This window comes from Sinohyriopsis cumingii, chromosome 7, assembly GCF_028554795.1.
Source record: "Sinohyriopsis cumingii isolate HCF-2022 chromosome 7, ASM2855479v2, whole genome shotgun sequence".
In the NCBI taxonomy this organism is placed as follows: Eukaryota; Metazoa; Mollusca; class Bivalvia; order Unionida; family Unionidae; genus Sinohyriopsis; species Sinohyriopsis cumingii.
The window spans coordinates 105789022-105812087 of record NC_142967.1 but is presented as its reverse complement, the minus strand read 5'-3'; the positions used below and the strand labels follow the sequence as shown (position 1 = coordinate 105812087).

The following is a 23066-nucleotide window of genomic DNA, read 5'->3' as shown; positions in this document are numbered from 1 at the left end:
TCAGAACCATTAAACAAGTGTGATGAATGAAAGAAATAGACACATAATTACCACCAAACTATAAACAACATTTTTATACAGACAAGGCATGAATCTCACTTATTCTCTGTTCTTATAAGTGCTTTTCCACAAAATCCACAACACACATGAAAGACTCGATCTAGGCATTAGTGAGCAAGATACCAGACCCAGCAGCTGAAAATGCTTGATAAGATTGGAAAGATGAGAATCCAAACCAATGGCTGGACCCTTAGAGAACTTAAGGATGTTAGTCTGGGCTACTGAATTATGCCTTAATTGTAAAAACCAAACTGTAAAAAACCCTTCTTTACAGACAAGGAATGAAACTCACTCCTTCTCACATATGATAAATAGAGCAGAAAAACAGTTTTATGGGTAAGGCTCTTGAATGAAGCTTCAATAGTGAATTCATAAGGAAGTTTTGAAAAAGCCCACAACTTGCATTCAAATTCCATCTAGGCATCAGCAAGCTAGATACTAATCCTGGCAGCTCAAAATACACAAGATTGGAAAGATGAAGATCTGAACCAGTAGCTGGACCCTTAGAGAATATATGCATTTAGATGGGGCTGTCCTATAGCCCCATATGACAAAAATGGAACATTCTATCTCTCTGAACTGGAAAAGAAAAATTCTGCCACAGTGACTGTACTCTGAGTGGGACAGCCAGAATCCATGATTTTCCTATGGCACCAATCACAAAGATTCTCCACTTTGCATCAGAGACCTTTGATGTGCATGATATCTCCTAGCCTGGATACATGCAGTTGATAGCTTTGCTCAAAAATATGTCCTGGCCAATCAACTGCCTGAGATAAGCCAAGTATGAAAATGGAGAATCTGTGGGATGTGGTGGAGGAGAGACCAATGATTTGGCAGCAGGTCTCTCCTCTGAGTAGTTCGCTGAACCACAATCCTTGGGGTCACAGAAGGGCTATCAGAATCAGCTGAGTAGTTGAGTCCTAATTTAATCAGTGGAGCATTTGCAGAATCATTTTGAAACATGGGAAAGCACTAAAAACAACACCCTAGATTGAGGGTATCCACTGCCCAGGCAAAATGAGACTGTGGAGACATTAAAGAGGGAGAGGGCTGAAATTTTCCTGTCAGGCCTGTTCACACAGAATAATTTAGGTAACAGGTATTCTCTTGATAGCACACTGCTCTGTGTGGCTTTGTCATTTGTATATGAACTGGCAACACAGTAGCTGAGGCTTTGAGGTAAAGGAATAAAACAATATTATTCGGTTCTAAATGTTGAATGGTGTAATGAAGACATAGAAATAATGTATTGTCTAATGCTGAACAGTTATTAAACAATGACAAGATGTTTCATTAGCAAAAACCCACAAAAACAGAGGAGGAAAGACTTCTGGGTCTAGTACTAGACTTGGCTATGCTTCCTCACCTGTTTATAGCACATAAACTATGTCAGTCTGCATTTATGGAATTGTGATTTGCTGACTTTTTCCATATGGAAGATTTGTTGTGCCCACTCTGTGCTTTCCAGCACCATTCACAAATATTCAAGGACTCGCATGCTGACAACTGAATTTGGGACACCATTCATTTACTAAAGTAGAACTGCCACTGGATTCTGAGGAACATCAGTAGAGTACATTTATGCTGGCATGTTGAAATCTGCTTTCATATTCAGTTGTAGGAGCCTACTGGATGATGATGGATTCTGTCATAAATGTATGTTTCAAGGAAGTATTGTATTACTTACTTGAGAAATAAATTATTTTGTGGTGTTTTATTTTGACTAATATTTTAATACTGTGCAATATGTTTAAAATGCGGTACTTGAAGCAGATTGCTAATGTGTATCAAGTTGGAATCATTTCAGAAATTATTATTTAATGGCAGTGTATGAGATTGTTAAAGCATCATAACTTATAAGTAGGCTTTGACATGTATGCATGCTATCACAATGATGACCTGTATTTATATGAGGACACAATTTCCTATGAAGTGGGAGGAAGTGAAATGACTAATCAGTGACCAGTGTAGAACATGAATGACTCACATTTCAAATGTAAGTGAAGATACTTCATTTACACTTGAAATACGTAATGTTAAGTCCTGTTCCTTCACATACATGTCACTTATAATTGATCAATATAAGTTAGCAATATGTCAAGTACAAGCTAGTTCCATATGGGAAATAATGGATAGAAGTGAATCACAATGCTTAAGATGCATTTGCCCTAGGAGAATCATACAAGTATCAAACATTTACCACTGGCTCCTTGTGCTGGTCAAGAACAGATAATCTTATCTTTGGCCTTGGTCCTTGTGATGAAGGGAGTGGACATGGATCAACTGATGAGCCTGTAAGAAAATGCAACCCATTAGCCATGAACACATTTCCCTGCTTGCATGTTATCTAGTCCATGTTCCATATCCATTCTTTTAAATTCTTCAAGCAATTGTGTTCACAAGACATCATAGTTCAAAAATCTTTGACCCGATGTTGCACTTTCAGTTCCATTAAACACGATAATGATTATTAAACTCAACAAGATGTGACCACATATCACATTTCTGTGCTTCAGTTCAAAAATACATTTAAGTACTTAAGTTCAAAAGGTCTACAAAAAGTGAAAAGTTTGATCAACCTTTACTTTTATTCCTTTAAATTACAGCACTAACAAACCAGCATGGTTCAAACACCAAAGCTCTGAACTCTGTGCTACAACCCAAAAGTGACAAAAATGCTTATCATCCAATGCATCACTGATGTGTCTGTGTAAAAAGGTTACTAAAGATTAATTGTTATTTGTTCCTGTTATTCTGTTTACAAGCTATGATCATAGTAAAATTAAATTATTAACCTATGATATGTTATTACGCACAAGATCATAGAAGCTTCATTATTTAACAACTTTCAACTCGAGGCAGACAAACAAAACAACCAAGTTTAATTTAAATACAAAGTACTACTGCTCCTAGTTATTATGTTATGGAGTCAGCATTGCTTTTTAAACAAAATTAAGACAAAGTCTCCAACCTTCTAACCAAGGTTAGACAATGCTGATTATGACACTCAACACTGATGTAACTGAGATGGAACCATATTATCAAATGTGCTCAAGATCAGTCAGTTCTTTCAAAGTTACTGAGTGCATAGGACTCATGTACAGCTGTATTAGAAAGAAAATTTTATTTGTTATCTTTGACCTTGAATCCAATACCTTGGTGCTGGTATTCAAACTCATGAGAGATAGTGTCTTGTATACCCACAGTCCAGGTTATTAAAATCGGTTTGTATAGGCTTTAAGTATCTATCTTGTGTACAAGAATATGTTATGATTGGAATGACAAACAATTTCATTAACACATCATATAAGATTTATGGTGTCACTAATGCCTGACATTTGTCTACTGTCCCTTTTCAATATGACATCTATACTCTGTTATACCTCAGTTCCTCTAGAAAACCAAATTCTTTGGAATCTTTTGGCTGTGTTCTTTCTAGCGGTGCAAGCTTTATTTAAATGCAGTAAGCTCAGTGTCCCTTTGAGTCTAGTTTAGACTGTTTTATTTCAATATACATTGTACCCAGGGTAGACACTGTTTTAAAAATGAATGCCAGGGTAATCTGATTACTCAGAGAGCTAATATGAAAATGATACAAAATTTTAAACTGCAAATATTGGTGACTATTACACATTAAAAGTACCTCCCCTTGTTCCCAATATTTTCTGAAACAGACTTTAGCATTAAGACAAGATTTTTTGACAAATTTTCTGTTTCTTTCACCAGGCCTGGACATCATAAATTCCTTGGAGGCTGCATTTGTGCTTTAGGTTTCTGTGTCAGCCAGTAATAGACAATATTGCATTTGACGGTAATGTTTCATTGGCTGATAGTAAAATCTCAATATCAGATTCCAGCTCAGACCGTTATGATATCCAGACCAGGTTTATCTGAGACAGGCTGAACCTTACCTGTTTGTTTACTGATGATCTCCAGTACTGCAGCATCAACACTTTCAAATATCTCATCTGCAGTAGTGACAAGTAAGCCTGTAGGAGATGGATTAATCACTATTTTCCCTGTGTGCTTCTTCTTCAATTTTTCTAGGGATATAAATACCTCATGGGAATGTGCTGACTGGTCTTTTGTCAAAGGATATACTCTTTCTTGGACACAACCTTTGATAAATTTATCCATACCCTTAATTTTGTCAAGCTTCTTTGAAAAGAGGTGTATTTTCTTTGTCAGTAGGTTTGGTATCCAAACTATGGATAGTTCCATGATTATATTGTCAACATAGTCACACATTTCTGGATAAGTGAAAATTTCAAATTGGCAGCCTGGTGAAAAGATGTCTTCCTTGACCTCTGACTGTGCAGTTCCTACAAGCTCCACAAGATGATCTGCAGCAGCTTTAGACTGGTCCCTTGTACCTTTCAACAAAATGGCAGCTTTAGACTGGTCCTTTGCACCTTTCAACATAATGGCAGGTTTGGTTTCATCCAGTGTAATTGTTACTTTGGGGTATTTATCACCTAGTTTCTGAATATATCCAAAATGTTTCATCACCTTTTGCCACTTTTGATCTAAAGAAACAATTTCTTCATGATTTTCAAAACATCCCCTGACATTCTGTATGATTTCAGTAACTACATGAAGCACAGACTTTTTGTCTTTCTCTGTACATACAACACACATAGCATCATTGCCCTGTTGTCCCATCAATTCAATCCTGGCTCCATCCAATTCTTTTCTCTGTCTCATTAACTGAAGGACATCACCTTGCATTCTTTGATCAACCAAAAGGGTATCAAAGTACAAAAACTGTTGTGCACATTTGTAAACATTGTCCAGCACATCATGAATATAATGAACCACATCTGATTCTTGCTCAAAACTCTTTTCAGTGACCTCAAATATAAACAAATCTTCATCCTCGGTAAACACAGTCACGGAACAGTTGTATTTATTGAGAATCTCATGCAGCATCTGTTGTCCCTTTCTCGTTTTTGTGTAAAAGTTCCAATATACATGGAAGTTCCAGCTGCATGGTATTTTTTTCATATCTTTGATAAGTGTCATTTCTGGAGACCTCTTATACTTGATCCAGAGTGATAGTGTATGATTCTTCGCTGAAAAAAAGGTTTTAATATTGATAATTTATTTATTTTTGTGGATATCAAATTTCATGGTTTTCTGAATATTGCACATTTCTTAGTACATAAAAATGTGGATCAGGGAGAGGGTTCAATTGTTTCCACATCATAATACAAATATTCACTTTCCACATCATACTACAAATATTCACTTTCCACATCATGATACAAATATTCACGTTCCACATCATGATACAAATATTCACTTTCCACATCATGATGCAAATATTCACATTCCACATCATGATACAAATATTCACTTTCCACATCATGATACAAATATTCAATGAGTCTTCAAATATGTGTTTTGTAGAAAACTGGCTTACCACAAAATATTGTCCATTTAAAATATTGAAGAAAGAAACACATTTCCAAAAAATATGGACTAATTGTATCATATGTGATCAAACTAAAATCTTTGAATGAATTTACACTGCAAACCTACTGACTAGATTATGATCAGCCAATCAGGATACCATATCAATAACAGATCTTTACTGCACGGCATGGTTATCTTTTTGAATTTCTGATTTTCTGACCTGATTGAATTTCTTCAATAGTCATAAAGAAGACAACAAGTCTACACTGGAAGCATTGCTTCAAACCAGACTTTATATAAATCTGCTTTCTCCATGCCCATGACTTTATATTCATGGCAAGTTTTTTTTTAAATATATCACAAAATGAACTCTCTTTGATTAAGATTGAACTGCACATCCCATGTATATATAAAAAACACAAAAATAGCATAAGGAAAATCACAAGTATAAGGATCCATAACTGCCATAGCACTATAAGCAAATCACTAAATCAACCAAAGCTTCTTTAATTCATTGTGAAACATCGCAAGTATGAAAGAATCCACTCAGCACTTAAGGAGATACAAAAGAATATCAACAGCTCAAATTTACAAGGGACACAGAAAATTAAAGTAATATTCGAATCAATAAAGTTCAATATCATTTCACCTCTATCTTAAGTCCATGACTAAATAAACCATTGTTTTAGCAAACAATGCTTGAGACAAAGTTATTCTATTATAAATGCAAACAAAAGACTTAAACCTAACCCATAATGTAAAACTTCCACCCCTGTAACCTTTACCCCAAGGTAAAAGGAATGGGCTTCACAATGAATTTTTCTTTGTTCTCTGGTGAAACATCCCAAGTGCAAAACAAATCACTTATGCAAGTCAAAAACCCTTCCCCAAATCCATATTAAGCTTGTTGATGATGCTGGAATCCCCAATGCCACAATAACTGAAATGTCCCTCTTTTACACAAAAATAACTCAAGGAAAAACCTGTCACCACCTAATAGTTTATCAAAATGAAAATCCATCTAGATAATTAGTATAGATAATTAATAAGCACAGGTATGTCAGGGTAACTGAACAACAATAATGAGTTGAAGTTTACCATCATTTTCTTGCCATTCTTGTACTTCAACAAAGTCACTTTCTTTTTCAGGATTACTGGAAACACTGCTTGAGGTCTCATCTTTTACATGGTTATCTGTGTTTTCCTCTTCAAGAGCTGCACTATCTGTAATTTACAGTAAACCATCACTTAATTATTTTATTGCCAAAAATGAAGATTAATGCACACCAGATTTCTGTCACATTTCTTAACTGACTTACAACATGTTGACAGCTCTTTTACCATTATTTATACAGTCTAGAATCTTTGGTCTGAAGAAGATAATCTCATCCAGATAGCTTTTGTTTTTTAATTGAATCACTGAATCATACATCCTAGTTATGGTATTCAATGCATTCACAAAATGGCATGTTTTATTCTGAGATGTCAGAATTATTTTTTTTTATATGGCAATAGTATATGTCAAGGTCATTGGGCCTAGATGTATTCATAAGCCATATATTCAATAGATTCTTCCAAGTATCTTGGGACAACACAAGAATGTGGTTTTGTATTTGTTGCATAACAGCTTTTGTACTCTTTTAAATCAGTAAAGCTTTACTATATGAATGAAATTCAAACCAAATTAAGATTTTTAAATGTTTGGTTCAGGGCATCTCAAAGAATCAGTGTGCAGACATCAAGATACCTACGCAGTTCCTATCTGAGTGTATTACACCAAAATACAGACTGAACAACTATATAGAATGTCAGATTATGCATGCAAGGTTATGTGGGTATGTCATAGATTATACTTAATAGACATTTCCACATAGTATTAAAATTTCAATATTCCACATCCATACTGTAACTTATTCAACATGCACATACTAAGTTCATAAAGTCAATTCCATACTGCTGAAATTTAGCAAACAAATAAGTTTTGGGTATTTTAATTTCTTCCACAGAAATGGAGAAAGTGATAAAAGCTAGCCAGGTCCAGTTTAGAAATAATTCCAACTTTAAACTTTTTATCGAAACAAGAAAGCTGTAGTTGTCGCTTCCAATTATGTCACATGTGCCAGCTTATTTTGTAAATGCATTTATTATTATAAATCTCAGCGTGTAGTGAATTTTATCTATTGCTGGTTATGTTGTGTGACAAACAACTGATGAGGCAGTTTGCAATACCATCCTCCTTTAAATGGCAGTCTCTATAAAATGACTAAAATATTAATTTCCACTAGCATTCAGCGTAAGGAGTTTCACTGTGTTTTATATATGTATAGCTAGAGTGTATCTAGTTCAAAGTTAGGGGAATAAACAAATCTGATGCGAAGTACATCAAGACTGTCTGGCCAATTCATGGAAATATGTAGAAAACAGGCAAAGAGAACCCATGTAATTTTTTTGATTTTATGTAGTATCTATAATTAACATGACATTACATATAGAATTGAGGCAAAAGGACAATCACGCTGTGTGCAATGAGGTCTAATGAGCTGTATGTGTGCAGCTTCAAATTTACTAATTAAGGACTTTGTCATAGATAAAACTAGTACTTCATTCACATAAAATAGATTTAAGATTCAAGAGGACTTTTTATTAATACATACGTTTCAGAGCCCATCCATTAAAAGAAGAAATCAATCATGAATGATTCATTCAATATGGACATTTTTAATATTTCTCAGGTATCTATGAGAGAAAGAACTTACCTTTATTCCCTGGACTGGGCATTCTGAGGTATGAATCGGATTTATTCCTTGTAGATCTTCTTCCCAAACACTCATAATGGAGATGGACTTCAACGTCAATACCATCTACCTTGTGTGACTTCAACATCACTCTTTCAATAACTGAAAAATAGTTTGGGATGTTATGACTTGTTATATGAATATATATTTAGCAATAAATGTATGCTAATAATTTTCGCCCCTTTTTCCATATGATTTAAAACAAAATATACAGCAATACATATAGCAAATAGAAAAATTTCAGTGATACAACCTTAGATCTCAACAGCCAAGTCAAAATCAACAATATCGTCAAAGTCTTCTGATTATTACTTGAAAAGATATAGTTGTGATTCTATTAGATACATACTACATTAATGTATCAGCACTCCAATATCTTTTGTGATGGTATACAGCATCAGAACTATTCCAGAATATCCCAATATATACTGCATCAATGAAGTACTACCAGAATATCCCAATATATACTGCAATAATGAACTACTGTCAGAATATCCCTATATATACTGCATAAATGAACTACTGCCAGAACACCCAAATATATACAACATCAATGAATTACTGCCAAAATATCCCAGTATATACTGCATCAATGAACAACAATCAGCACATCCCAATACATACAACATCAAAGAACTATAAAATGCATGAATATACTGCATCAATGAAATACTGAAAGAATATCACATACAACATCAGTGAACTACTGACAGAATATCCCAATATATACTGCATCAATGAACTACTGCCAGAATATCCCATAATATAATGCATCAATGAACATGTGCCAGAATATTCATCAATGTAGTAGTACCTGATAGTGATGTATCATGATAAACATAAATTAAGGTGGAGAAAAGAAAGAAAGTTGAAAAGCATATGTCTCTTCTATAAAAGTATTAAAGATGTTATTGCCTTTCTTTCCTGCGCATTATTACCAATCTGCATGACAGTATTCATCAGACTTGTTACTCTACTCAATCTGCATGACAGTAGGTATCAGACTTGTTACTCTACACAGTCTACATGACAGTAGTTATCAGACTTGTTACTCTACTCAATCTGCATGACAGTAGGTATCAGACTTGTTACTCTACTCAATCTGCATGACAGTAGTTATCAGACTTGTTACTCTACACAGCCTACATGACAGTAGTTATCAGACTTGTTACTCTACTCAGTCTGCATGACAGTAGTTATCAGACTTGTTACTCTACACAGCCTACATGACAGTAGTTATCAGACTTGTTACTCTACTCAGTCTGCATGACAGTAGTTATCAGACTTGTTACTCTACTCAATCTGCATGACATTAGTTATCAGACTTGTTACTCTACTCAATCTGCATGACAGTAGTTATCAGACTTGTTACTGTACTCAATCTGCATGACAGTAGTTATCAGACTTGTTACTGTACTCAATCTGCATGACAGTAGTTATCAGACTTGTTACTCTACTCAATCTGCATGACATTAGTTATCAGACTTGTTACTCTACTCAATCTGCATGACAGTAGGTATCAGACTTGTTACTCTACTCAATCTGCATGACAGTAGTTATCAGACTTGTTACTCTACACAGCCTACATGACAGTAGTTATCAGACTTGTTACTCTACTCAGTCTGCATGACAGTAGTTATCAGACTTGTTACTCTACACAGTCTACATGACAGTAGTTATCAGACTTGTTACTCTACTCAATCTGCATGACAGTAGTTATCAGACTTGTTACTGTACTCAATATGCATGACAGTAGTTATCAGACTTGTTACTCTACTCAATCTGCATGACATTAGTTATCAGACTTGTTACTCTACTCAATCTGCATGACAGTAGTTATCAGACTTGTTACTGTACTCAATCTGCATGACAGTAGTTATAAGACTTGTTACTCTACTCAATCTGCATGACAGTAATTATCAGACTTGTTAATCTACTCAATCTGCATGACAGTAGTTATCAGACTTGTTACTCTACTCAACAGGAGAAACCATCAGCCACAGTGAAAAAACATCAGGATCATATTTATTCTGATGTTGTTATGTAAAATTATAAATGACTCATATTTTGAAAGTTTCTATTTTTATTACAAGTTTAGAACATTTGTCGATTTAATGTCATTACAAAAGAAAAAGTTCCAATCTTAAAATGCTACAAACAGAGTCTCAATTATTAACAATAGCTCACCATCACTAAAATAATTCACTCTTGTGCACTATGAACAGAAGGTGCAAATGTATGAATTCCATTAAAACCAACTCTTATTATGAACTAACTAATGTCCATTTATTTTTTCTGTATAAGTGAATCTTTCATTGAAGAGAAGAGACAATGGACAGAATTACCTCCCTTATAACCAGTCTCTCCTTAATGGTTTAGGTTTGTCATTATTACAATTTAACATAGAATAATCTAAAATTAATGCAACCAATCTTCTTTTTAATGATATTAACAAATTTGCTGAAATCAAAATGCCATACTGTCATATGTGTTTGTCTAACCCTTGTGTGCTTAACTTTTCAAAAACAATCTGAAGCAATAAGGCCAGTCTGTCAGCTATTATCACCAAATATCTTTGAAAGTGTGCTTTAAGCCTAAAATATTATACAGATACAAAGTGTATCACAATTCAGGGACTTATAAGTGAATCCAGCTATATAAAAGAATTATACACTTGAATGTAATTAGGCAATCTTCTATTTTAAAAAACAACTTTAGTTAGCTCCTGTACTTGAATGTTAAGGACTGAATGACTCCTACTATAATTGTAAAATAGTTTTAGTAGCTCTGATGCTTGAAGGTTGGACTGAATGATTCCCACCATAACCTGAAAATAGTTTCAGTCAGCACTGGTAAATGAAGGTAGGACTAAGTGACTCCTACCATAATTGAGAAATAGTTTGTCACATCTGGTATTTGAACAGGTCTGAATGACTCCCAAGGTTACCATAATTGGAAAATAGTTATTATCAGTTCTGAAAGCTGAAGGTAGTACTGAAGGACTCCCATAGCAATTGCATACAAGTCAAATTTACAGTTTAAATTTCCTTTTAAATAATGAAGAATATCTTGGTGGATATATTTGAACAACATAGTCACAATGTTTAGACTAACAGATCTTTCTCCTCACAACAGAAGTGGAAAAAAAACTTTAAAATTCCTGATACCAATAAAAAGATTATAAGGTCTAAGAATAACCAATACCAAATCATAGCCCACCTTCATCCTCAGAAAGTAATAACACTGCAATGTTGCAATCTACTTCATAATTATTAAATTCCTTGAAATAATACAAATTATATACCACACCTTTTTCCATCTTAACAAACGTTTGCAATTTGTAAGAAAGGTTGGTCTAAAAAATGTTAAATCTTTACTGCTATCAAAAGACAGAACAGTCTAATGTACAAGATAATATGAGTATGGTTTGCAATTTTTATGATTTTAAAGGGATTAAATAAATCTCAGCTAAATTTTAATGATGCCAGGTAAATAGTTTCCAAGATCAAAGGTGTGGGATGATTAACAATGAATCAGATTTGCTTTTATCATGAAATTTATCAGTATGACTAATCATGAATGGATATTTTAATTGATCATGTAAAAAGCAATTAAAATTACACTGAATCACATCAGAATATACTGAATAGTTCCCAAGTCATCCTGGTCATAGAGATCAGCTGTGGTGGGGATGTAATGTTGTTGGAAGAATGGCAATAATGCAAGTAAAATTAGACCTGAAAGACTAAACCTTTATATGCATGTAAAAGGCAATATACACACCAATTAGCACACACCGATTAGCAACCAATTATGTATATGAGTTACAAAGCTAAGTTGGTTACAAACAACATCTGATGTCAAAGGAGTTAATTGTCAAGGGACATAATGCAATCAACAAGAGTACTTCAAAGAAACTGACACTCACTGGCTGAAGCAAATTTCCAGGAATTGAAGAAAAAGCCACTTTGTCTTTTTTAACTGCTAAATAATCAAACCATGTTTGATATTTTTTTAGCAGTAACAAGATTTTCAAATTAGTAACTGTAGTAAAAATATTAGAAGCAATATTGGCATCATTTTCATTTAGAATCATCAAGACATAATTCAAAATCTTTGTTGAAACCCTTTGTGAATATGACCATTCATACATAAGGAGTGGCCATAATATGACATTCAAGATGAGTTCCATGGTGGCCATATCAGATGTTGGATCAGCAGCATTGTTATTTAGGACCAATTAACATGATAATAATTCCTTTGGTGATATGACCATCACTCTTAGAGGAGTAGCGATGACAACATTTTCAAAGAAGGAGTAGCCATAACAAGACATTCAAGATGATTGACATGGTGGCCATATTGGAAGTGAGATCAGCAGCATTGTTATTTAGGACCAACTTGACATCATAAGGAATCTTCTGGTAGAAACTGTGTCTATTCATTCAAGCCATATAGTTATAACAGATTTTAAATATGTCTGCTGTGGTGCCAATATTGGATGTTAGGTCAGCATTATTTGACTCAGGACCAACTAATCATAATAAGTCCTTTAGTGGCAACACCATTCTGATATGACTTTCCATTCAGAAGAAGTAATGATAACTAGATTTTCATGGCTGCCATACTGATCAGCACCATTTTTATTGAGGACCAACTATAATCATCATAATAAGTCTTTCAGTGAAAACCCCACGTTTATCTGACCATCTATTCTGGAGAAGTATTGGCCATATTGGATACCCATAAGGCATCATTTTCATATGATTTTCCATTCAGGAGGAGTAATTACAAGATTTCCAATATGGCTGCCATGGTGACCATATTGGATTTTAGACTAGCATGATTTTCGTTTCGGACAGGCCAGCCCTCATAAGAAGCCTTTTAGTGAAATCTCAATGTTGATAAAGCCATCCATTGAGGAGGAATAGTTCTACAATTTCAAAGATGGCCACAGTTGTGGCCATATTCGATGTCCCAGTGAAACCATTTCTTTTAAGACCAATTAGATATCATAAGAAGTCTTTCGGTGAAAACACTATTTTGTTAAGACTTTTCTTTCAGAAGGAGTGATAACAAGATTTTCAAGGTGGTTGCTATGGTGAACCATATTGTATGTCAGATTAGCACCTTTTTTATTTAAGACCAACTAGACATGATAAGAAGTCTTTTTAAGTGAAATATAAAACTAAATTTTGATATGACCATCCATTCAGGTGTAGTGATAACAAGATTTTCAAGATGGCTACTTTGGTGACAATAATGGATATTTTCATTTAGGACAAACTAGGCTTTGGGTTGTGTGTATAAAAGTTCAACTGTATTAAACGTATTATGTGTCCTAAGCTACAGCTATATGTACATACCACTAGGATCCTCAAAATAAACCAGACAGTATCCATCCTCTGTCTTCATATCAATCTTCTCAACATCTCCACCACCACTTCTTCTCTTGTTCTCAAAGTAGAACAAAACAGCATCATGGGATGTGGATGATTGTACATTATGCACGATGATGCAGTTGGAAATGGCAACTCTTGAAACCTTAAGGACAGCTCCTTCAATACTTCTTTCTTGGAATGTTTTTCTCAGTTGACCAAAATCTGTAAGAAAAGAAAACTTTGCCCAAAACTAATTTTTAAACTAATATGACAAACATATTGTTCTTTGTTGATCAAAACAACTTGTGACTGGCTTACAGCTAAATTAAAATCAGACTGTTAAGTCGTGTATGTTTAGGATTTTAGGAAACCCCAGAATTGCAGACTTAAAATTGAATTGAGTAGTCTGTGACATAGAGCTTTTGAAAATGAGTCATGCTTTTTGTAAAATAATAATCATGCAGCTGTGTTTAAATGATTTACTGGACATGATTATATATTTTAGGTAAAACAGTTTTTGTTCAAGCACAAATTGTCTGGGACAATGAAAGCATCTGTTTAGACTCTATTATGCATGTACAGTTGTATTTGCCATTATACTAGAAATCATTCCAGTTTATTTATATACTATTATATCTGCCAGACATTACAGGTCACTCCTACAATTAACCCTTTGTTCTTTACTCAGATACACGTTTTCACTAATTAATTTCCTTGGGAGTCAGTAGGAGAGTCATAAAATCAATATAATTCAATTTTTCTTTTGTCATTATGATTTAAAGCATTCTGATTGGTGAGGCTCTTTTTAAATTTTTCGGTTTATACCTGTGTGAACCCAATTTTTTTTACAAAGCCATGCCCACCTGCACTACTTTCCTGTACATACATGTAATACTCAATAAGGACTATATTTAGAATATCAGATCACTCAAACTCAGACTTCTTACTTAAGATTTTATTATGAACCAAATAATGGACTTTGTCCGAAAAAAATGAGACGTCTTTGCAAATGCTACAAGTAAAATACACTTTAAATGAATAAATAAACATTGTCTACATACATATCTTGATGTGAAAGACATGATGATATAAATGATGCAAAATTCATCAGTATGTGTTGGTATTAATGTATGATATAAAATCTGTATACCGTTACTATGCTTTTTTCAGTATTGGTTCTAAATTAATACACAGAAAATCTGTGACTGAAATTAAATCAAACAACGATTAAGCACAATCCTCAAAATCTCATTCAAGAAATAGTCAATAGAAGTTACACACCATCATCCTGAGTAATTTTATACCGCTGAAAGCAAAGTGTGAAAAGATGGACAAAAATGAGCCATAACTCTACCAAATATATACACCAGATAGCTTCATTCAATTTATTTCAAGCAGGATTTTGTTAATTACTCCACCAAGGATTTTATTAATTAAATATTAAGTTGCACAACAAATTTGGTAAAAGTCAAACAATTCATTATAAAGGTATGTTGAAGAGATTGAAAGTAGAAGCAAAGGCAATAAGAAATATTTTCACTCCACCAAATAACATAGAAAGGCTGACATTCAAACACATATTAGTTCTTGTTAGTTTCAACTGTATGCTAAATAAATTAAAATGTATATTCCCTATGAAAGTTAGGATACTGAAACGTAAGGTTACTGAAATTTAAGGGCAAATGGCTGGATAAACAGATAGAGAAAGAAATATGATAACCATAGGAGCCCCTATTTTTTTGTATGAACACCAAGACTAGTTCATTTACTTTTAAAAACAAACTGGCAATTTGACTACTAGTAAGTGGTATAACATTCAAATGTATTACAGGCAAATAAATGCAGTATCACTGTACAGAGTAAAAACCTTTAAAATGTTGTCTCTTCTCTGCAGACTGGTTACATAGTTTAGACCCAATAAGGTCATTCTAATAGAATTTCCTAACACCATCCATCCCTGTAAATGTTTTGGTTAAAAAAGTATCTTTTTTAGGTAAGTTTATATTAAACTCTGTTATACTACTTAACATGGGCAATCTTGAGCCATAAATCTCATACATAATGACAAAATATAAAGCTAAATATTATGTTAAGTTGAAATTTAAATATTCCTTTAAAAAGTGATCCTAAGGAAATCAGTTTAGTGAACATGAATATAGAGAAAGTTATGCTCTGGAATCAGTGTACTCAAGGTGGATAAAGAGATAGAGAGATGGAAAAACAAATGAAATCCAAATATCCCTTTACAATATGTTGCTCTGAAAACAGTGCAATGAAAATGTGATGTGTGATATGAAGTGATTTGGATTTTTAACATAGCTTTAACAATTTTTCAGTCATATCGCTATGATGTCTGCAATGTGGCAGTTTATAGTGATGTCTAGCACTGGGGCATCATGCTGCAGACATGTAGCATGATGTCCCACCCAGTAACATTATCCTGACACCAGGCCGACCAGTCCTAACAATAACCTCTTAATGCTGATCGCCAAGCGAGGCAGCTATTAGTACCATTTTTGTAAGTCTTTGGTATGACTCGGCCGGGGATCAAACCCAAGATCTCTTGCATCTGAGGTGGATGCTCTAACCAATAGGCCACCGGAGCAATGAAAATGTATAGAGAAACCAATTTGTCCTAGTAAAATATGTTTCTTTGAAGAATACTTACCTAAACATAATACCTTAGGAGAACTATCTCATATATCCAGCCCTCCCAGATACTACATTTAGCAAAAAGAGCTAAAAGTTCTCTGCCGACCTATGTGGCTGTTAGGCAGAGTAATCTCCCCTTTGGTGGCAAAGTCTAAGAGTTGTATAGGTTGCTCCTGAAGTGGAAGGCATGCTTTCTATCAAGACAATGTAACTGTGGGGAGGCAGAGAGAGGTGTATGTGTATTATGATTGGGTAAGTATCCTCAAAGAAACATTTTACTAGGAAAAATTAAATTATTTTTTATGTAAGTTACCCATCATGTAAGTTACCCAAGCATAATATCTTAGGGGAATAGGTAAGAGGTGGAAGAAGGTACATGTATATCCCATTACTGAACCGAAAATTCCATCTCCAGTCCCCTAGGATATGTGAGACAACTTCTAAGTAACCCAACTGGAGGGGACTCCATATGTCAGGGCACAGCTTCAAAATTGAAAAAGTTTCCTCCTGCAAATCCAGCAGAAGTCATGAAGCTCATCTCAAGAAGCTGTCAAATGACCTGGAATGGTGACCTGTTGAGTCATAGGTCCTACTAGATCAAATTGGGACCTTTGGGATGAAAGATCTCAGTGATAAAAGCAAGAGAATGTGGGCTCTGTTCTCCATCCCACAACCTGAATGATGTCAGTTAGCAAATATGTGTACTGGTCAAATGCTAAGCTGGTGGCAACTGCTCTCACCTTGTGTGCCAAAACGTGTGATAAATTTGTTTGAGCTGGGGTTATTTGTTTATATGCCAAATGAATAACCCACTTAATTCAGTCTGTGTTAATATATCCTTGTTGGAAATACTGAATAGTTGTTTAACTATTTGGCTGAATATGAATAGAGACTCATAACTAATTGGTTGAGACAAGTTAGGTTGCCCAATTCCAAAGATGGTGCCTCAGTTGTGTGTAGATGGTGAGAGGATGGTCCAGTGGGCAAACTTTATGAGAGGCAGAAAAGTGATTTATGATGGGCACACTGGAAGGCAACCTATGGACCATGAGATTCACAGCTTCACTAAGCAAGCCTAGTGGGGATAGGAATTCCCATGCAGATATAATTCCTCAAAATTAAAGGTACTACGATGGTTCAGTCCTATGGGAGATAAAATATGGTGCCTGTGTATTGAACTCCATACTTAGGTGAATAAATTATTGAGATGGTACCAGGTCAGATCTTTGTTTGTTGATGAGAAGTCCAGCTTGATAACGGATTATCATGTCTTGTTAGATCTAACTGACTGATGTTTCTGCAGAATTTCATCCAGGTAACTTGATGTTGCCACCATAGAAATGGTCTGGACATGGACTATTACTTGATTCATCAGATGGGTGAAGACATAGGGGCCGATGTTGAATTGGTATCTGATTCTGGAGGCCTTGTGAAAAGGGACATCAAGGTATGTGCCATTTAAGTCCACACTGATGGCAAATTATCCATTATGAATGGCATTCAAAATGTGCTGTCATGTTTCCATTGATAAACATGAAGTATAGATGAATTGATTGAGGACACTCAGGTCAATGATGAAACACAGAGTGCCATTTGCCTTTGAGACCAAGAAAAGTCTTGAATGAACTATAGGACCCTCTCAGTGTTATACCAGCTTTGGTATACTAGAGCTGTGGCTTTTACTAGGTGGAACTTTGATAGGATGGTTTTCAGAGATTCATGACAAATGAGTGGTCCCTGATTACTTTTGTTGATTTCCCATACTACCCCTGTATTGACATTGTGGTTGTGGGAGGGAGGGAAATTTGTCTGCTAGGTGGCTTACTTGCAGACTTCTTCAATATGGCGATTAAACAGAAGGTTAGAAGATAAACCTTGTGCTCTTTTCTTGGTCTTATGGTGATCCTTCAGGCAAACAGAGAGCAATGAGTCACATTCCACCGATTTCTAAATTTGTAGCTGTGGTTACAACATTGGATAAGGTAATTTGAGTGGATCTATCCAGTACTCAAGTCATTCTTGAGATCAACTCCCATGCATGACCTGAAGTATTTTGAGTGGGAGAAGATAATCTATGTTCCATCTGCTGGAAGATATCCATATAGACATAAGTCCAGCATAGATTACATGGCAATGACATTGCACACTAACTGACAAGTGAACAAGTGCCATTAAAGATCATCTGATCCAGATGTATGGAGTGTGGTTTTGTCAACCCCAAAGTGGTGATACCACTGTCAACTGCTAGGGTTTCCAAATGAAAGACTGGTGTGTGGCAAAGGTAGAACCAACGAACTGATGATGAAGGCAAGTCAAAACATCTGTAACTCTCCCAGACGGCGGAAGTAATTGAAATCAGACTCTTCCATTCTGTAAGATCAACAGATACTGGAGATTTGGTCCAGGTTGTTGATGGAATGGGAGGAGGAGGACAAAGTCAAAGGTGGAAACTGTCCTCAGTGGAAGCTGGAAGGCTGAATCCTCTGGTGCCATCAGATATATTGTAGAATAGAAAACAGCACAAGCAACATCATCTTGGTTGCATGAGGTGAGGCTAAGGTACCCTATGCTTGAGATTTATCTGGCAAAGAGTGACAAGGCCTGTTGCTCACTCAGCTCGTGGAATGCCCTGAATTAGAAACAGTAACTTCAAGACAGTTGTGAGTAGAGTTTGGTCTTGTCACAGAGTGTATAGAAATTGCAAAGTGACATCTGTTGAGGTGAGAGGCATCATTCATGGCATGATACTGAATGAGTGTCTCGACATTGTATAATGATTAGACTGGTCCCTGCACATGTCTGCAAAAGTCATGTTTAACATACTGGAAGCTAGGCTGTTAGTGACTAAGCCCATAATATTAATGTTTTGGACCTTCATGATCTCTAGTATATGGACTAGGCTGATCACAATGGTAACAGGCCATCCCTGTGAGGAATATATCATTAGGATCATCAGTTTGGATTGGTTAAGGCATGTTTGATCCATGTAACCTGTCTGTATGTCTGTTGAGTGTGAGGGAACTTGGTTGTTTGTTAGCTCTTTTCCTTGCTGTTCTGCAATAGGAACCAAGTTGAACCCTGGGGAGGCAAGGTAGAGGGAGTTGCCAAAAATTCCTGTGGTTGTCACTTGGGTGACAAAGCTGTTTCAGAGCATGTCATTGTCTGTCACCTTGTGGCTGAAGGGTAAGTTGATATATCTCCCTTGCCCATCTCAACTTTACACACAGAGGAATGGTCAGCATGCACAGTGGTGACATCTTCATCCTGAGCTGTGTATTTTTGCATTTTGCCCATAGTTTTAATCCGTAAGACAAATAGATGAAAACATGTAAAACTATAGCCCTGCACCCATCTTTAAGAATCAACGTGCACCTTAAAATGTTGACCCAGAAAATGATAACAGACAGTCTAATAAACTAATGAAGCATACAGGTAAAATATAATGACAATACCACGTTTAACTAGGAAAAGTATAAATCCATGACCTGCAGGTGATGTTTGAATATAGTATTGGTGAGAGCTATACCAAATAATGGTTACCTGGAAAAGTGATAGCTGACAAAATGATCTCATTTACAATGCTACCTGTAGTAAAGGTCAAGGATTGCATTTACAGATAAAATCACTGAAGCATGGTGTTCCTTGGCTAAAGATGCTGAGGTAAAGGAAACTGACCTATATGTACCAGAAATTATGTAATTATACATATATAAGGAGTTTCTTAAGGGCACAAAGACCTTCACTCATATGTTGGGATAGGAAGAAAAAAAGTTGGAAATATAGATGGAGTATACTTTCTTTAGAAGTGAAAAACTTCTCCAGCTAGTAATGGTATATTTTCCATGTAGATTCTGGCTTTTGCAAGATCTCTCGTGATGAGAGTGTGCTTCTTGGCACAAGCATAAGTAGTAATTGACATGCTCTAAGGGTTTGCCACCAAGTCTTATACCTAAATGGAGATCACAATTCCCAAATGCCACATGGGTCACAGACAAATTTTTGGCTCCATTTAGCTTAAAGTAGTATCTGGGAGGGCTGGATTTGTGAGGTAGTAGTAAGTTCTCCTAAGTTATTATGATTGAGTAATGTGTTTAAAGAAGAAATGAAAAGACTATTGGACAAACACAAATGATATACAACTTCTTCAGATTTGTCAAGTGGTGATCCTTAAATGATCAGAATATATGACTATTACCAATATTATCTGATAATGTTACAACAATATTTCCCTCCTCCTCCCCATACAGGAATTCTCTAACTTCAGCTTTTGTCACAGTCTTCAGGAAGTTTTTCAACAATTCCTCTGTTACAGCATTATCCAGTCCCTGGATGAGAACCCTGTTTTTATAATAGGACTTTGGTGGTGAAGGATGGAACAATGTCACAGCCAATGTCTGGCCATCCACCTGGTGGTTACTGTGGGAAACTACTCTCTGGGCCACTGAAATAGCAAAAGCATGCACCAAACTACTAAAACTCTCTAGGCCACTGATGATAGAAATAAATAACTTCAACAAAAGATAGTTTAACGTTGTGCCAAACTAATTAAGATGATACTGAAAAACAGAATTGCTCAGTTAAATTCTATATAATGAATAAAAGTTATAACTAATTCATTGATAACAAGCACAAAAAGCAGTGCAATATCTTACTTAAAACTCTTTGATTTTAAGATTTTATGCTCATCTTGAAATGTGGAAGAAAACAATGAAAGGAAGAGTGAAATGAATGATTACTTGGCAAGGACAGCCTAAGATTAGTCTTGCTGGATATTTCTTTAGGAAATAACTTGTTTTTCTTTCAGATAAAATATTTTGGCATATAAATGTGCAAATTTTCTTCCTTAAATTTATTTTTCCTAAAGTTATGAAAATAAGTACAACTGTGAATATAAGATCCAAAATGTTTAGCTTTTTTGAAGAATGGCATTTATTCCTATGATTAGAAAAACTCTGTCAAAACCAAGTAAAACTATTAAAAAGATAGATAAGTATTTATTTATATGTACCTTCAGCCTCCTTAAAAGTGATGCAAGCAACACCATCTACAATCTGGACTTCCTCCACATCACCTCCTCCAGATCGCCTTGAATTCTCAAAGTACATCTCCAAAACTTCTTGACTAGTGTTTTTTGAAAAACCTCGAACCTCCACAGTATTACTGATTCCTCCATCTGCCACATGTCTAGCCTCACGCTGAGCTATGGAAAATGAAGATGAAATTGTTGGCATTATTTCTATCACCTTTTTTAAAGTCAATTTTGGTGATGTTCCAAATAATATTGATTAAGAGCAAAGTATTGAGACATGACAAGGCTAAAACGAAAACAATTAAATGAAAGAAATTTTATGATAATGATGACATCGTGTAAGTAGGTAAAAATTGTTATAATGTCATTATGTAACAACTAGTACAGTGCTTCCCTGCTTATGAGGTTTATAAAATAGGATGGATTTTCTTGTGGGACAATATGGTAAAATAATTTTTTTATGCTAAGCATGGTGTTTTCTGCTCAGAGAAGGACACATCTACATATGGGATTGACTTGATCAGTGCAATTCAGAGACATAATAACAAACTCATTTATGTTTATGGTCAAAACAAGTGTTCAGTTACAAAGATAAGCTGCCAAGACAACAACTCTTCCTCCCCTAACAAAATCTGAGTGGGTATGTTAATTTTACTCCTGTGGAAAGTACATGTAGAACTTGTTTTGAACATGCTGTTCTTTGCATTTCTCTATATATGGATGCCGATGTCATTAATATGTTTTTTCCCCAAGTATGTGGAAGCCTAAAATACAACCAGTAAAGAGGAACTTGTTCCCTGGTAGAGATTACACTGGAATATTTAGACAAGTCCTAATATAATTTAATAACAATATTAATCATAATAATGATGACTTTATTTAAAGAAGAAATAGATTTTGTCAACTGACTGATCTTCCAAGTAGTAATATAATATGTATATTTTTTTTACAAACCTATAAAACTGATCTAATGCTACAATAAAATATGCACAAGAATTTAAGGATGAGTATTTCAAACCTGCTGCAGTGCACATTAACTACACTAGTAACACAAAACTAATACCTATGAAAAAGATGCTTTTGTAATAATTATTTATTAAATCTGAATATCTGTTTCTTATCAGGAAATCCCTTTGACTAATTCTGACCACCTCTCTCACCTTCAGCCATAGGAAGGTCTTGATCTCAAATCTCAATACTTTAGTTCCAACTGAAATCTGTAAAATGAAGATGGTATGAGATATTAAACATAGAATTATGCTTATAAAATACATGTTAGGAAAGTTTAATGCAAGCAGGTTGCAATTGTAATGAAGTTACTTACCATATTCATCTTATAACTCCATGCCTGATGATAAGCCCAAGATAAACAGTTCAATTATGATTTATCAGTGTAAATGCATACTCAATATTGTTCCCTTATGTCATATGTTATAACAATATTAAAGATATAACTATTCTGGGAGTCCCATAATTTGCTATTGTTGTGACATAATACACAAAATGACATAACACACTATGTAAAGCTTACATGGACTTTTTCTGATATATCACAAAAATAATGCAAAACATATAGCTAATTCCAGTAAATCTGATCTAAAGTGAGTTCAAGAAATAAATATAAAGTGTACTCAATTTTACTGAAATTTATGATAAACTGAATACTGAACATGAAAATTGTTGAAAGGTTATATTCTGGTTTAGAGGTACATGTCTTACAAGCCTGGATAG

At 34.9% G+C, this 23066-nt stretch overlaps 1 protein-coding gene across 1 annotated transcript in view; it reads right to left on the bottom strand.

The window, feature by feature from the left end:
- The window catches only part of LOC149795881 (uncharacterized), a 50993-nt gene extending 28439 nt beyond the window's left edge, over positions 1–22554 (bottom strand). The window contains exons 1-9 of the mRNA XM_089963876.1: positions 22496–22554; positions 21315–21506; positions 20502–20747; positions 19298–19432; positions 13640–13876; positions 8235–8375; positions 6577–6702; positions 3975–5135; positions 2264–2355 (exon numbers count right to left, since the gene is read on the bottom strand). Of these exons, the coding sequence (XP_089820002.1) occupies positions 2264–2355; positions 3975–5135; positions 6577–6702; positions 8235–8375; positions 13640–13876; positions 19298–19432; positions 20502–20747; positions 21315–21506; positions 22496–22505 (2340 nt within the window). The 5' untranslated portion in view covers positions 22506–22554. The remainder of the gene's footprint in view (positions 1–2263; positions 2356–3974; positions 5136–6576; positions 6703–8234; positions 8376–13639; positions 13877–19297; positions 19433–20501; positions 20748–21314; positions 21507–22495) is intronic.
- Positions 22555–23066: the final 512 nt, after the last annotated feature.